The following is an 18,491-nucleotide window of genomic DNA, read 5'->3' as shown; positions in this document are numbered from 1 at the left end:
ATAATGTAGCTTTAGTCACTTGGTAATTATCTCTGACTGACTCATAATATTTTTTTACCTTTATTTTATATTGTTTATCTTCCTCATCTTCTGTGCCCGCAAAAAATACACTCTCAAACGCACTACGTAAATTTTGCCAATCTTCATCAAGCGATTCTAATTTTGTTTCTATTAAAGAATCGCTTAAATCCTTTTCTGGCATATTTCTCAATTTTTTGCATTCTTCCAAAAGGTTGTCCGCTTCATACTCGAACTTAGCACAACTTACTGACTCCATATTTGATTATTTTATTTTTATCTTTTTTTTTTTTCAAAATGTTATCTAAATTTTTTTTATTTATGAATTTTATTAATTTATTAGTATTTATTTTTTAAACGTTTTATGATAGTTATATCGTATTTGCTTATACTTGTTATTATTTATATTACACTTTCAAACTTTAACGTTCAATTTATTTACTAATTAATAAATAAATGAAGTTATTCCACATAGATTTCTAAATGTTTGAAGTATAATTATATTTGTTTCTCAATAAATATTTAATATATAAAAATTTATTGAAAAATTATTAATATGTTTTAAATTTTGTTTTTAATTAAATATATATATTTTTTTATTTTTAATTTATTATTTTTATTGTATTTATTCTTGTATTTTATTGTTATTATTAGTTTTATTTCTATTCAATATCAATTTATGATACGTTCAGTACTTGTGCTACGTTAAGATACGTTTACGACAACCTTTCGTTACGTTTCACTAACTTGCTCACTTTTCCTGAACACTTCCTAAAATAATCGATGGTCAGTATGACAGCTGACAGATCGATGTAAACAACAAGGAACATGTGATAATGACTTGTTCGATGTTGTAAAATGGCAGATGATCAAAACAAAGAGCAAATGCCAAAATGATGGAAAAAATAAATGGAGTGAGAGTGATCTTTATAAATGTGTTAGTGTATATGTGTTATTTTAAAGCGGAACACCGCTTTCAATGTATTTCACAAATTACTTCTATTTGTTGTATGTATTAGTGACAACAAACAACACAAAGCCGCCACTTTCAAATGCAAATTACAAAACAACAACACTTCTCACTACTTTACAATTAATTTTAAATTATTATTTTTTTTATGATTTTGTTGGCAAATCAGCCGATTCTTATTTTTTTTGGACTCGAAGGACCATGTACAAGTTCCGATACGGTCGAAAGGACTTGTAGGGATTCTAATTCTACTGAGTAGATTTAGAATCGAAGATTATTGTTGAACAGGACGGACAACAATATAAATTTGCAAACTACGACAACACAACAAGTATTCTGACGATACTTACGTTTGTTGTCTGCAAATAAAACACAAAGAAATAAACTTTTAAATTCAAACGTATGACGCTGGCGGTCAATTTATTCGTAATTTAATAGATCTGGCGATCGACACTTTTATTTCTTTTTACTTCAAGAAGAAGAGTGGTAGGTTTTTTATTGTTGGTGGTGATGGGACCTCATCGATTAATTATTTATCCAGGTCGATGAGGTCCATTTCGATATCATCATCCAAGGGGTTGGGAAGATTCCCAACACACTCCTTTCATAATTTCATCGTACTGAGATGCCATGAATTTCATTGCATCTTTAATCTCTCCAAGCTCAGAAATGTTTGTCCCATTCTTCCTCAGTACACCTTTTAGAGACATCGTTTAGCATGAAAATGTAATAGTTATACTCCAGAGAGTCATATTTTTATTCTGCATCTGCACTGTATCTGGAGATCTATTGAGACATTGGTTCCATGTACTTGCATTTTACAACTAGAGCAAACAATTTTGCTTTTATTGACATTTTTACATTACTTTACAGGAATCTTTCACATAGTATGAAGCTTATATTAAGTTTGTCATTCCGTTTGTAACACCTCGAAATATACATTTTAGACCCCAAAATGTATATTCTTTATCAGCATAAAATTCTACGTCGATTTAGCGATGTCCGTCCGTCTGTGGAAATCACTCTAGCTTCCGAGTGAAATAAAGTAGGTGGATAAAATTTTACAAAAATATATTTTATGTCTGCAGGATTTTTGGTATTGAAAATGGCCCATGTAGGTCCATGGTTTGGTATAGCCCCTGTGTAATGGTACCTCACTATTATCGGTATTTTGGTAATTTAAGCAACATTATTCACGGGATATGTTTCAAATATTTAATGTTCGTAATGGATTCAACAGTTTAAGACCGAGAATATTCTGTGCAGATTAGGTAGGTTACAGAAATAAAGAGAGAAAGAAAAATAAAAAGCTTATGTTAAACAAGTAAAAAACATTAAGTTCTTCCCGGCCGCAATTTTAAAATCCTCCTCCCTAGGGTAATGTAAACATTTTTATACTCTCCACATTGAAAAGAAAGGTATATTAACTTTGTCATTCCGTTTGTAACATGTCTAAATATTCGTCGTAGACCCCATAATGTATATATATTCATAATCAGCATAAAATTCTAAATTGATTTAACGATGTCCGACTGTCTGTCCGTCTGTCTATTGAAATCACGATGATTGGTATTGAAAATGAGATATATCGGTCCACGTTCTGGTATAGCCCCCATATAACGGTACCTCCCGATATTCGGTATTTTGATGGTTTTTGCTACATTTTTTCACTGATTTGTCTATAAATTGGTATTTGTGGGTCATAATGGGTCCTAGTTCGTGTGGCCAAACATTGTAATTATAGGTCCACGATTTGGTATAGGCCCCATATAACGGTACCTCCCGATATTCGGTAATTTGATAATTTTTGCCACATCTTTTCACGGATTTGTCTGAAAATTGATATTAGTAGGTTATAATGGGTTCTAGCTCCTTTGGCGAAACATTGCATGTGTAGGTGCACGATTTGGTATAGCCCCCATATAACGGTACCTCCCGATATTCGGTATTTTGATGGTTTTTGCTACATTTTTTCACTGATTTGTCTATAAATTGGTATTTGTGGGTCATAATGGGTCCTAGTTCTTGTGGCGAAACATTGTAATTATAGTTAAACGACTTGGTATAGGCCCCATATAACGGTACCTCCCGATATTCGGTAATTTGATAATTTTTGCCACATCTTTTCACGGATTTGTGTGAAAATTGATATTTGTAGGTTATAATGGGTTCTAGATCCTTTGGCGAAACATTGCATGTGTATGTGCACGATTTGGTATAGCCCCCATCTAACGGTACCTCCCGATATTCGGCTTTTTAATGGTTTTTGCCACATTTCTTCTAATATTTCCTTACCCTTAGGTGGAGGGTATTAAAAGTTTGGCCCGGCCAAATTTAATGTTTTTTTTACTTATTTTTATATAAAAGTGGAGATACTTTTATACTTTTTTCAGGCGTATTTCACTTAAAACTTCATATACCAGTAAGATCTTTTGCATAATGCAGTTAAATTTATCAAAAAACCCTAAAGTAAGGGAGGCCGTTATATGGGGCCATACCAAAATGGAAACCTCTATAGACAATTTTATACTTCAAGGGTTGCCATCTATCAATACAATGTTTTGCCATACGAGCCAGAATCCGTTATGGCCCACAAATACCAATTTTTAGACAAGTCCGTGAAAAAATGTGGCAAAAATAATCAAAATAATGAATATCGGGAGGTACCGTTATATGGGGCTATACCAAAACGTGAACATATACATAAAACAAGTAAAAGAACATTAAGTTCGGCCGCGCCGATCTTTTAATACCCTCCACCTTACACTGAAAGGAAAAGCTTCACACCAGAAATGAAATCCTACGTTCCGGCAATGAAATTTATTGTTGATTTTGAACCAACATAGAGGTTTATTGAATAAATTAAAAAAGTTTCAATTATGTAAAATTAACGAAATTGCTCATTAATATAATGAAAATTCTTCCTCGATTCAGTGAAATGAAAATGGTGGAGGGTATTAAAAATTCGGTCCGGCCGAACTTTGTTGGTTTTTACTTCTTAATACCTACACCACACTCTGGTAGAGGGTAATTTGTCGTTGTGCTACTACTTTTTTTGGATGATCTTAATAAACTCACGTTTTGGGTCGGTTTTTGCATGTCAATAAGTCTGACCGTCTGCCAATGTATTTTTATGAACAAAATTATCGCCTTTATTGTCCAATTGAGATGAAATTTTCCATCTATTATTTGTTTGGCCTAAGAACTAACTCCATAACGCAACGTTTCATCCATTTCATCAAACTGCTTCATTAAATTGGAGCACAAATTTAAATATAACAATTATCACAATTTTCCCTTTGGTTGCGTATTTGTTTGTATAAGACAGCGCTGTTATGTATCATTTCTATATTCACATTTTTTACTAAATTTTGTAAAAATAAGTAGTTTCGTAACATTAATGAAATCCGTTTTATATTTTCAATGAAACCAAAAATCATTGAATTTAAAAGCAACGTAAGTTTTCATTGCCTGAACAAAACATTTATTATATTAATGTATGAAAAAAATATATTGCATCAATGAAAAAAATCAACGAAACCGATTCATTTATACAACGAATCATTTTTCTTTCAGTGTAGTGTAATGGAAACATTAGAACCATTTATTATCCACAAAAAACCAATTTTTTGACATATTCGTGGGAAAATGTGGAAAAAATCATCAAAATACCGAATATCGGGAGGTACCGCTATGTTGGTCTATACAAAAACGTGGACCTATACATACAATGTTTCGCCACACGAACTAAGACCAATTATGACCTACAAACAACAATTCTTAGACAAATCCGTGAAAAAAATGTGACAAAAACCATAACAATACTGAATATCGGGATATACCGTTATATGGAGGCTATACCAAAGCGTGGACGTATACAAACAATGTTTCGCCACACGAACTAGGACCAATTATGACCTACAAATAACAATTCTCAGACAAATCCGTGAAAAAATGTGACAAAAATCATCAAAATACCGAATATCGGGAGGTACCGTTATATGGGGACTGTACCAAAACTTGGACCGATATATGTCATTTTCAATACCAGCCATCCTAGACACAATACAAATTGCTCGGCTAAATTTTTACGCACTACGTCAAATAATGTGGCCTGTATCGTGATTTCAACAGACAGACAGACGGACATCGTTAAATCGACTTAGTATATATATATATAATATACCGTCCTTTCCAAGGAGCCTTTGTATGACTTACAAATACCAACTTTTAAAAAAAAATTCGTGAAAATGTTTGGCAAAAATCAACAACTGGGGACTATACCAAAACGTGGGCCGATATATCTCATTTTTTAATATCAACCATCCTAGGCACAATACAAATTGTTCGACAAAATTTTGACGCTCTACTTCAAAAAATTTCGACTATATCGTGATTTCAACAGACAGACGGCCAGCCAGCTAATTAGGAATATATATACTTTATGGGGTCTACGATGAATATTTAGGGATGTTACGAAACGTATGAGAAAGTTAATATACCTTCTTTCCAAGGTATATCCACGACGAATTTATCGTGTTGTCTTCAGCCATTTCAGTCTTCTAGCAAGCTGAAGAATAATTGACGGCTGAGTATTGGAGAGTGAAGACAGGTCATTCTGAGGTTGCTTACCCGTGAGGCCCAGTCTGACTCTAACAAAAGTTGGACATGGACAGTGTTAGTACTCCGCAGTTTCTATTTCTTCCTCGTCTTGACAAAGGCTACAATATGTTATGCTAAAATCTTTCAGAATAGTGTTTGTGTATAATCTGGAAGAAGTGACACAAGGTTGGTTTTACCGAGCTCTCAATCTTTAGAACAGTTTACTCGGAGCCGCTTCTGGCCAATTCATCTGCAGCTTCATTGCCACACAGAGAAAAAAATTAACCTTATACAAGGTTCGCTTAACCATAAATAAACATGATTTGGAGTCTACGTTATGTAAGGTTAATTTAAACATTTTCTTGTTGACTGGTATTTAAAAATAATCATCGTTAATTTAGCTATTCCATGATTGATTTTTTTAACCACGAAAATTGTTGATATTGAAAAAAAATTGTTGTTTTAACAATGCACTGTTAAATTTTTGTAACCATGAGAATTGTTAATAATAACATTTCATAGTCAGTTGGTCTAAACAGTTCATATGATAATTTTTAATAAAAAATTAACCTTTGTTTGAATAAAACAAGAAAAGTGTAATTTTTACAAGTTTATTTTTTATTTATTTATTAATACCGCATATTTCTAAAATATGTATTTCCATTACAAATTGTATGTATATTTAAGGGAGGGCTGGTAAAGAAAGATATATGTTTAATATAAATTTTATGTTTTAACGCCTTACCGAGTGATTTTAAATTATATTCCTCAGCCATTGTGAAAAAAACTACAAAATGCCAAACACCGACTGCAAAAACAGAAGAAGAAACTAGTAGTTAATAAAAGCAAATAGTATTGTCACAACTTACCAAAAATGTACGCACGAGCACCCAAAAAAAAAAAAAAGACACCAGAGAAAAAAACAACTGAGAAGAAAAAACAAAAAGATATACATAAATATCAACACTGTCGCTTCAACAACAACAACAACGTACATTTGGTGACAAATGCATACGCTAATGTACGTCGTAGCAGCCACAAGCAAAGACAAAAAGAACACATATGTATGAATAAACACTCACACATTATCTCTCTCCTCAATTTTTCTTCTCGCTGCATATACGTTGTTGTTGCTTGTTTTTTCATGTATTACCATTATTTTTGTTTCTTTATTGTAATTTATAGTTTATTTGATAGACAAATCTGATACAATTTGAATATAGCAATAACACATTACTATGTTGAAATAGTATCAGGGTTTTCTATTAAAACAAATACAAATTACAATCAAATATATTTGTTAATTTCCCCAGCTTTTACTTACCTTTATACCAAGCACTATTCCCACGAGCACGTGCACTACTCCCTTGCACTATTCAACACCAACTAAAGAAGTGATTGTCTATTTGATCTTTCTTACACATATTCAGACCACAGAAAGAGATTCGATAAAGAGGAGGAGGGGGAATATGACAGTCACATTCGTTGCAACTTCGTATATTGTAATATTGAACTTCGTCAAACACAAAGCAGTTCAAAATTGTTGACCACAACAGAGCCGAAGGCTCTTCAAATTTTTATGTATCTCTCACATTTTTCCGTCTCTCTCAAAAACAACAACCTTATACAACGTTAATTAAACTATTTTTCATCTACATTTGACCTTATATCGTTATTTTGTGTTTTTAATCTCAAACATTTACCATGAAAACATTAACCATGCACATGGTTAAAAAAGTCATTGTATTTTCGGCTCTGTGCAGAGATGTTGCTATAAACAGGAATTCCAGGACTGCAATAGATTTGATGGTGGATGAATTTAGCGCTTTCAGGACTGCTGACTATCGACATATATAGCCACCGGTCCATTCAGTACAACTGTTCAATTCATCAGCAATAAAATAAATAAATCAGCAGAAAAAATTTCTGTCTAGAATACGCTGCAATCTTTATTGAGTTTGAATGAATTCCGGATATTCACGCTTTGGCAGAAAACGCCTGCACCCGTTCCACTTTCCATTTTAGAGCCGTCGGTATACATAGCTATACCGCTGAAAGGTGGAGTGTTCTGGGTCCAAGTGTCTCTGCTGTGAATGTCCATTGTTTCAAAGTCACTGGTTAAAACTCGACTGACGGAGCACTCCCCTATGCTTGAGTTGATGATTCTGCTGCTGAGCATAACATCAATCCATTCAATGAGGAGTAGTGGTATACCAAGTTCAGTGAGAGAATTATGAATGGCGTAAATTGTGGCATTATTAAAGGTCCTCTATATATCAACGAAAACTGAAAATTGTCTGTGCAGGACCACGATTTGGTATAGCCCCCATATAATGGTACCTACATATATTCGGTATTTCGATGATTTTAGCTATGTATTCCTTGTTTTTTGAAGGTGATGCTTCATAAAATGTGTTTGGTTCTGTTTCTGAGTTTTTCCTTCTTAATGAGTGGTAAGCATCTTTGATTTTCTTCAAGTATTGTTCTTGATAATCCTTGGCTAGTTTGCCTATCGCTTAATAGTCGTCTAATCCATATGCATTCTTTATGTTGTTTCATATATAAACAAAAACGCTGATTTTACATCGATATGAAAAACTGATATTTTTTTGCTCATGGTACAGACAACATCGTCCGTGCGATGCCAGACGTGCTTTGAATCTTGTCCACTTTGAGCTACTGACATTTACATTCCTCAAAGATACCACAAGCTCTCAAGTATTCAGTTTCTTAAAATACGTTATTTCTTCTTTCATTGCTTTAATCCACTCTGTTCTTATTGTTCTCTGTAAAAGTTTTTGGTTCCTGAACTCCTTCATTGTTTTGAACATTTTGCAGCAGGTTCCCTATTTATCTCCGTAATTGTAGCGTTTCATTTGTATCATTTGAAAAGGTTAAAATTTGATCTGGCATGCTTTCCAAAAATATACCTTCTTCGGACTGAATATCATCGGGAGAATTCTCTATATGGCCGTCGTCAGGAATTTTTAGAATTGGCTTTCCTTGTAAAAACATAGAGTTGTACTTCCGAGTCGTGGGGATTTTAATTGTCACAGTAGCCGTTATGTAAATCCGCTTTAAATATGTTCGTCCGTCTGTGGAAATCACTCTAGCTTCCGAACAAAATGAAGTAGTTTGATGAAATTTTACTCAAATATGTATTATATCTGCAGGACTTGAAAACGTCTTCGTATAGCCCCCATATAACGGTACCTCCCGATATTTGGTATTTTGATGACTTTAGCGACATTATTTACTGGAATTGTTTCAAATTTGGTATTTGAAGTAAGTAATAGATACTTCGGCTTAAGACAGAAAATGGGTCATTTAGGTCCACGTCTTCGTATAGCCCCCATATAACGGTACCCCCCGAAAATCGGTATTTTGATGATTTTAGCGACACTATTTACCGAAATTTTTTCAAATTTGTTATTTTAAGTTCGTAACGGATACTACAGCATATGACGGAAAATTGTCTGTGCAGGTCCACGTCTTCGTATACCCCCCATATAACGGTACCTTCTGATATTCGGTATTTTATATTTTTTATGATTTTAGCGACATTATTTAGCGGAATTATTTCAAATTTTGTATTTAAAGTTAGTAATGGATACAACAGCCTATGCCAGAAAATTGTCTGTGCAGCTCCACGTTTTATAATCCCATGGTACCTCCCTATATTTTGATGATTTTAGCTACATTATTAACAGATTTTTTTCAAGTTTCGCATTTGAATATTGTAATAGCTTGTGACAAATTTGCTTATGCAGGTCCACGTCGTCATATGGAACTAATATACTGCAACATTCGGTGTTTTTAAAATTTTAACAGATTTTTCATTGATTTTCTTCTTTTGAATATTGCCAAATTTGTACCAAATGTTGGAGGGTATTCAAAGTTCGGCCCGGCCGAACTTACAACTTTTTACTTGTTTGTTTTGCCTTCTCTTTTATAATTTTACTCCCACGAAGAACACTTGGCGATTTACTCTCTAATGTTGTAGTTTGCTTCATTTTCATGTGTTACTATCCTTTTAGATTTTTCAACAGCAACCACTCCATTACATTTCTTTTGAGTTCTTAGCAGACCAAATATATTAGTCATTAGGCAAAACTTCAGTGATTATGTATGGATCTTTGGAATGGGAGATCAGTTTAGATGATTTTCCAACTTCGCTATTGCATTTTCTTTGTTATTTTATTTAAAACCCTGTAATTTATGCAAATTATTCGCTCTCCGTTTTTCTTTCTGACAAGTAGAATCCTGCTTCTTCACTGTTTGAATCTTTTCTCTCAAATATTCTCTTTCACAAACACTCAATGGATAGGGACAAGAAAAAAGTTCTCTATCTCCTCTATTTCGGACTCAAGGTATCGAGTTGTTCCAAAAACACTCAACTGATAAGAGAAACAAGTTTTATTTTCTAAAACTATTCTCCTAAGTTTTCTCACTCACTCCGTGCAAACATTGTCGCCTATTCAATTGAATTGACATCGAATTCTTCTGCCGCTGCCGTTAGTAAGCTGTTCTCACTTCTATTATTGCTGTCTTCTACTTCACTATCGCAGCTATTCTCAATACATATCATCCCACATTTTTTCATCTTTTTCAAACTTTATGTCTGCTCTGGTGCTATTCAATAGCAAGAGAGAACACTCACCTGTTTCACTGCTCACAACACAGTTCGGGATAAGAGTGAACATTTTAAGCCTGACCATTTTGCAACAACAAAATACTATGGTATTCCGAACAAACAGGCCAACACTGTTCTATTGATAGACAAGGCATGGTCGACGAAGGGGTTTTTGTTGTAACAGACAAGACCAACTTACATGATTATGCTACTTCGTTCATGTAAAGCATAGCAAGTGGAAAAAGATGAAAATGAAGACTGTACAAAAGAATTTTAGTTTTATGTAATTATTTAGTTCTCTTCTATTGAGATTACGATCTCGTGACTTAGGTAAAAAAAGTTTTTGGTCATAGAATTTATTTTTAAAATAACTTCTGGAGAGATTATCCCAGACAAAAAAACAAGGGAACTGATGAGGAATTGTGACTCTTTCCGAAACCTAGCTATTCCCTGCCCTACCCCCAGGTAAATATTACTATCGTTCTACACTAATAAACAAACGTTGTTTTTATAAAAACAATAATAAAGGGATTAATCTTGACAATTTTGCATCAGCGACAATTTTATTTTAATGGTTCTATATGTAAAAATCAACTATTTGGGGGAAATCACAGTATATGGATATAACTCCAACATAATTAGGAGGAATGACTGTTGCTTCCTTTATCCATAATTTGACATTTGTTTTTGGTAATGTATTAACCCTCTTTATGATAACGTTAACATTTAATGGGTGCATTGTAGAATACTTTTACGTGACCAACTCCTTCACATTTAAGCTTTGACGTTTCAATCGTGCAGAAAAGAGCAAAATGCCCCAATTTACCACATTTGCTTCAAATCTCCTCACCATTTGGCTTCTCTTTTTGGGAAAACCTATGTTCAATCACATAAGCTGCGGTATCGTCTCCTTCAGCGCAACCAGCATCAATACAATCGTGAATATTAGCAATAATATCATTGAAAGTGATTTGCGGGCGCATTGTGAACGAAAAGAATCAGTCCAGTTATTCATATTACCAATTCCATATATTGACATAAGCCAATCCTTCGCTTCTGTTGGTAACAACTTCCCATTAAATTTATTGATTGTGTTGTTTAATTCGGGCATCACGTGGTACGAAGTCCTCTCTGATCGCAAGGTACTGATAATCATTTGGTTTTGGTGAATTTGAGGACGGCGCTTTATGAATGGAATTATTCTCAACTGATTTGCCGTTTTGAGACATGATGTTCTTTTTGGTGTAGAATAAAGAAAACATTACTTTTTATAAACTGTATAAACGACTTCTTCTCTAATTAACAGTATTCACTACTAACTAGTTTATTGAATACTCTTTCAATGCTCAAAGTTCAGTAAATAAAATATGAGAAGAGAAGGCAATAACATCAATTTCATTTTAAATTCAAATAAGGAACAAAATGGAATGTTATAACTTTAGTACATGAAAGAGGTAAATTGCAAATAATTTGATGATTTTCGCCACATTTTTTCACGGATTTGTCTAAAAATTTGTATTTTTAGGTCATAGTAAGTTCCAGTTCCGGTGACGAAACGTTGTATGTATTGGCCCACGTTTTTTGTATAAACAACCTTATAACTGTACCTCCCGACATTCCGTATTTTTATGATTTTTGCCACATCTTACACTGATTTCTCTATATTCGGTGGCGAAACATTGTATTTGTATAGCCTTCATATAACGGCACCCCCCAATATTCGGTATTTTAATGATTTTTGCCACATTTACCCACGGATTTGTCTAAAAATTGGTATTTGTAGTTATTAATAGGTTATAGATGCAGTAGCGAAACTTGGTTAATATAGGTTCACATTTTGGTATAGCCCCACATAACGGTACCTCCCGATATTAAGTATCTTAATAATATTTGCGGATTTTTGATTTGATTGAATTTGTCCAAAAAATGGTTTCTGTAGTTCGTAATGGATTCTAGCTCCGGTGTCGAAACATTGTATGTATACGACTAAGTTTTTTTATAGCCCCCGTTTAAAGGTATCTCCCGATCCAAATTGGTGTTTGTAGTTCATAATGGGTTTTAGCTTCTGTGGCGGAACATAGTATGTATAAGTCAACGTTATAAGTCATAAAATGGTACCTCCGGATATTTTTTTTACGAATTTTTGGTATTTGTAGGTCATAATGGATTCTAGCTCCGGTGTCGAAGCATTGACTGTATAGGACCATGCTTGTGTATAGCGCAAACTAATGGTAACTCTGGTTATTCCGCATTTTGATGATTTTTGCCTTATTTTTCCATGGATTTGTCTAAATATTGATATTTCTAGTTCAAATTGGGTTCTAGCTCCGATACCCACCGATATTCTACATTTTGATAATCCTAGTCACATTTACCTACGAAATTGTTTCAAAAATTGGTATTTAAGAAGATTTGGTAGATGATAATCCTTGAAGTATAACATTGCATAGATGTTTCAGTTTTGGTATGGGCTCCAAACAACGGGCTCGCCCACATAATGGTTTTTGAAAAGTTTAACAGCATTATCTAAACGGTCTTACTGGTATTTGTAGTTCAAAGTCGAACGTTTGAATTCAGATACTTTTAATTAAAAATATTTTCTTACCCAAAGATGGATTGATGGGGTATTGCAAGTTCGGCACGGTAGAACTTAATGTTTGTTAATTTTGGTTTGATTTGGTTTGGCCGATCCAGATCAGAGATGGACAGTATCGGTCAACTCCTTGTGGACCCTCCCACACAAAAATCAAAATTGTATAGAAAATAATTAAACTTAACGAAAATTTACAATGTCGGACCACTCCTTCTTCTACCTCCACCACAACAGGTCAAAATTTGGAATATATAACCCTCACGAAATGCAAAATAAACATCCGATTCTTTTTAAACAAAATTGTGTGTGAAGATGGTGTAGATCGGGTCACTCCTTCTGGTACCTAACCCACAAAGGGTCAAATTTTTGAATGATTTTAACTCTTATAAAACGTTAAGTAATAGTCCGCAAATCTCAATACTTCTACAAACACAAGATCTTGTATAAAGAACGGATCACTACTTCTGGTACCTCCTCCAAAAAGGGACGGAATAAAAGCGTTCCTAAAATGCGAAATTAACTTCTGACTGTCTTAACATTTCACACATTCCAATACTTTTTTATACTCGAAATATTCATTTTACACCTACAAAAAAAAAAAAAAATATATATATATATATATATATATATATATATATATATATATATATATATATATATTCTTGATCGATGGTACCGGTTTCCTGACAAAGTCGTTGTCAAAGTGTCAAATATCAAATTACAAAAAAAAAATGTTAAAACGGTGACTAAAAACGCCAAAATTACATATATTCGGGAGTGATGAGTAATAATGAGCCTAGTCCGGCAATCTTCTGTCACAAAAACCAGATACGCATTACAAAATCTCGATATCGAATACTAACTTATTCCCATAAAAAAGTGGGTAAAATCATCAGAATACTTAATGTACGGACGTATAGGCAATGACCTGACACATCGGTAGAATCTAAATACGATAACTTTGCAATACCATTTGAAAATGTGGATTTAATCATGGAAAGGTACAGTTACATGGGGACTACATAGACATTTTTCGACCACAGGAGGTAGAACCCATTAAAAGCTTAAGTATAATTCGTCATATTGACAACGTTTTGCTACACGTTACATGGACCGACGTAGCCCATTTACAAACATAACATTCTAGAGACAAAATACACAAAATAATCTTTTATCTCAATTCGTTGGAAAGATATCATGATAACAACAAGATAGATAGACAGACAATGCTAAATCGACGTAGAATTCTACGCTGATCGAGGGATATACCTGCCTCTAACATACGTCTGACATGAGTATATACAAACGGAGTGGTAAAGTTATTATTCTCTCCGTTGTATGGTTGTGCGCGCTGCATTTTCCTGCGAAAAATCCACGAAGACACACATTTTTTGGAAAAGAAAGAAACACATAGCTGTTTTCAAAACTTACCAGCATTTGATTAGTAATATTCGAATCTCCAGAAGGGTATGGAGTGTATACAGCAAGGGCAACGCAATTGGCAAATATTGTTAACAAAATAAAATATTCAAACAATCTAATAAAATGTTGGTCTGTGAAGGAAATGCAATATATATATATATATATAGTGTTTATGTAATATATGTATATATACAATACACAATATATGTTATATTCAAGATCATATAACTAGCCATGGGTAAAAACAAAGCAATTTGTTGGCATAATCGGAACGAGAATGCCTACGCAGAGCACGTGTCGGCGTTGCAGAAAGGTCAATATGCTACGGGTTTAAGTCATATTTATACAACTTCATCCCAAAATTCGGAAATTTAAAATTGTTTAAAATAATAAGAAAATGTAACAAAATAGGTAGGTGAGTTGATTAAACCTGGCACACAGTTAAATAAATAATTTAGTATATTCTAAGTACCAATATTAATACCCATGTTTTCAAATTACGCGGATAGTTTTTATTTTTTTCCACAAAAATAACTTTTTTCAGTTTTTAATTAAAAAATATGCAAAAGGTACGTATTATAATTCACGGAGGTTGATTTTCAGGTGTAAATATTTCACTTCGATATTTTTCCTATTTTTAATTTAGGTTTATGAACAATTTCTGCAAATGATAAGTATTACAGTTCACCAAGGTATGTTTCCGGAGGTAAGTAGCTCAGTTCAATATTTTCCTATTTTTTCACTTATACTATTTGGCCACTTACCTAAGTATTTGTAACTTAGCACTTTTTCACCGCCACGACGGGGGATGTTCGAATGATTAATAGTGATTTGCAGCGCCATAGACAACCTGTCTTCGACTGTGACGTTTCCAATGCTTAATGGAATAAATATATGCAGTACGTACGTACGTAATGGCACCTTCGACAGCCCGTCAAACGGGTGCCAAATGACTTCTTGCCAGACAGTTACAGCAGTACCCTCTCCGTTCTATTGTTTCGTAACATTGGTATGGGGGCGAACCTGGGGCAAGTGTTAATAGCGGAATACTGCCGGAAACCCGGCCATTTTCTTAGGCTCTCCCGTCGACCCCACCTGCTTCTAGACTGCTGTCTTCTTCTCTGTGTCGAGTCTTGTTCTTGTGGGCGCTACTCTTGTTGTTGTGGACGTTGCCGCTCACCTTGCTGATGTGGACTTTCCGTTGCAGTCGCCGGCTGGTGGGTCTCTCTTTCTCGTTAAGTTAGGTAGGTAGGCCGCCATATCTATACGTGAGGAGAAGTGTGTACCAAGTTTATTAATTAAAGGGAAAAAGTTTGACAACTTTGGTAATGGGTCGACTAGTTACACCGCTACTAGTTTTGATATCTACAACCCTGATATTTAGGTCAAGTATTCAGTTTTCCGTCTAGGGCAAAATTTTTGTGTAATGATTCTGAGTCGTTTTCAACGATTAACGTACGAAATATGTGAGTCAGAAATATCAGGTTCTGCTGGTTCTAGCACAGGCGACTCAATTGGAAAATGCGCCGGAGTTAATTTAGTTATTTCACTAGGGTCGTCACTTTCCGGACTTCAAGGTCTTGAATTGAGACTAGGGTCGGCTAGTTACACCGCTACTAGTTTTGATATCTACAACCCTGATATTTAGGTGAAGTATTCAGTTTTCCGTCTATGGCAAAAATTTTGTGTAATGATTCTAAGTCGTTTTCAACGATTAACGTACGAAATATCTGAGTCAGGAATATCAGGTTCTGCTGGTTCTAACACAGGCGACTCGATTGGAAAATGCGCCGGAGTTAATTTAGTTATTTCACTAGGGTCGTCACTTTCCGGACTTCAAGGTCTTGAATGCAAAGCCTTTATGCAAATTAGTATCGTTTTAAATTCTTCGAAAGTGAAATTAAGCTTAGGAAAACTTTTCCGAGCGAAAGCGGTTAAAATGATTCGGTGAAAAGATCCGTGGTTGCAATATATATATATATATATATATATATATATATATATATATATATATATATATATATATATATATATAAACACATACATATAATAAGGTTTGTTTTCTCAAAGTTACGCCTATCCTAAAAAGGATTAGCAGAAATTAAATTAAGAAAAGAGTTTCTCAATGCGAAGTTTATCAACAGCGTAGGATGTTAGCTGTCGTCAGGAAATACATGGGGAGAGCAACTATAAATCTAAATAATCAATCAAGATAAAAAAATTAAGTATAACAACTTGTCTTTAACATTTGACATATAGTTTACTTGGTACAGACAAAGCTAACATATCTTATCCCAAAAGATATCAAATCCAGTTTGGTAAGTCTGAGGTATGTAATCTATAATATTGTCACCTGAAGTCCAAGAAACCAGGTAAGGTTAAATCCCATACACAAATTAATGAAGAATATTCTGTAAGTAATACAAGTAAAGCAGCATGGTTCCAATTAATTTCGAGCTTAGAATAAGGATTAAGTAAACAGTATTACCAATGATATTTAATTTTGAGCAGATAAATTCGCTAACAGGATATGCTGAGATATCAATAATTTCGGAATTATTCGAATTATGAATATAGAACTCCACCACCTTTTCTCAATAATATGTGTTTTCTGTAGACTTGATAATTATCAGAGAATAACTCATTGTCCAAGGTATTAGATTTTAACCACGTTGAAGTGAAAGCAATTATTTATTCAGAAAAGAAACTTTTAAAGAAAACATCTCTAAGCTTAGTATTTAATTCTCTAACATTTTGATAAAGGATCGGACAGACGTTATTTATTTTTTTGGCGGAGTTATCCAATGAATATCCAATATTCAGAACGTAAAATTCGAGTCATGTGTTAATTTCCTCAGTGCAATGTTATTGTGTATGTAAATTCTACCAATAGTTGTGACAATTGGATATATAAGGAAACAAGATTGGGTGTCTTTCATTTTCAGTCAAAGCAGGTGATTACGAGACGACCATTGAATCTAATAATGCCATTGTAATAAATATATGAGTTTAAAGTCAGGGGACTACTACTAGGTGAAAGTTTCGATTTTCGATGCTATAGTTTGTACTCGTTTGCACAATAATGTTGTTGGGATAATTACCCGTTTAGCAGGCTTAATTTCGGTACTTGTCTTTCATAATGCCGCATGGCGAAGGCATATGGTCTGGACAAGGATGGAAAGTTTATTAAAGGATCGTTTTTATAAGCTCATCCGTGGCATCGTCAGTAATATTGGTAAGAGCAAGCATTTTAACCACTTTCTTTTCTAAATTTGCTCTATTGCCACGTTATTCAAATACCAACTTGTTTTTGGATATTTTAGCCACTGTACCTTGCTACCATATATTATATTGCTTTAAGTCGATCGGTGTACTCACTCGACTTGCTACATCACCGGGATTTGCTTCAGAGTCAACATGGCGTATCGCTCGTTACTCACGTTTTCAATAAATTCTGATATTTTGTTGCCTACAAACGTGTTTCAATGACACGGAAGCTTTCTGAGCCAGGCTAAAAAAATTGTTGACTCTGTCCAAAAATGATTACCAATATTTGACGTCTGAAGGTTGGTAATTATAGAAGTGGCTAATTTTCATAAAAGTTCTGCCCCGCATAGTTCAAGTTTTGGTAATGAAATCTTTTTTAACGGGACAACGCTTGTTTTGGAAACTAAAGGAATGTGTCAACGCTATCATTGTAATTCTTCACTCAAATAAGCAAAGCTGCGCCGCATGCGCTTTCAGAGGTGTCACAGAATCCATGAATTTCTATCTGACTTGTTGAAATATTTTAAGCATCTAGGTATAGTGAGACAATCAATTTTTCAAGAATTGTTTATGAAATTCTTCCAGTTCAATAGTGTCGTTATTTTAAGAATTTCATCCTAATCTATTTAGTATTGCCATATCTGTTGCATAATTGGTGTAGCAACCACAGGGGTCGAATAACTTGGATATGGTGGATAGAATTTCTCTTTTTGTATTGTTGGGTTTGTTTTTAATAGGGATTAATTTGAAAGAGAAACAATCTCCTGAGATATTCCATCTAATCCCCAGGGTCCTAGTGGAAGCATTTTCAGATATATTTACCCAATTTAGGGGTAAAAGGTGATCTTCTGGTAAGTCTCTAATGATTTTCTGAGTTCAAAACCCGCAGATTCGAAAGTTGCCATTGGTTCCCTGCGTGATGCTACCGCTTCTTGTATTGGATTTCCTCCTGCTAGGACTTAAACTACACATAAGCTTTGTAAAAT

General features: G+C 34.0%; 1 protein-coding gene and 1 long non-coding RNA gene across 3 annotated transcripts in view; both read right to left on the bottom strand.

Annotated features, from left to right (window-relative positions):
- The window catches only part of LOC101899996 (muscle calcium channel subunit alpha-1), a 1,479,766-nt gene that overhangs the window by 1,329,087 nt on the left and 132,188 nt on the right, over positions 1-18,491 (bottom strand). For both annotated transcript variants that reach the window (XM_059124867.1, XM_059124866.1), the window contains exon 3: positions 14,248-14,353. In XM_059124867.1, coding sequence (XP_058980850.1) covers positions 14,248-14,353 — 106 coding nt within the window. The remainder of the gene's footprint in view (positions 1-14,247; positions 14,354-18,491) is intronic.
- Positions 6,188-7,199, bottom strand: LOC131803524 (uncharacterized). Its single transcript, XR_009342634.1, has 3 exons — positions 6,915-7,199; positions 6,460-6,516; positions 6,188-6,398 (listed from the first exon to the last, which is right to left on the bottom strand). It is a non-coding gene; the product is annotated as an uncharacterized LOC131803524 (long non-coding RNA).

This window comes from Musca domestica, unplaced genomic scaffold (assembly GCF_030504385.1).
Source record: "Musca domestica strain aabys unplaced genomic scaffold, Musca_domestica.polishedcontigs.V.1.1 30, whole genome shotgun sequence".
Classification (NCBI taxonomy): Eukaryota; Metazoa; Arthropoda; class Insecta; order Diptera; family Muscidae; genus Musca; species Musca domestica.
This window is presented reverse-complemented; position numbering and strand designations above follow the sequence as displayed.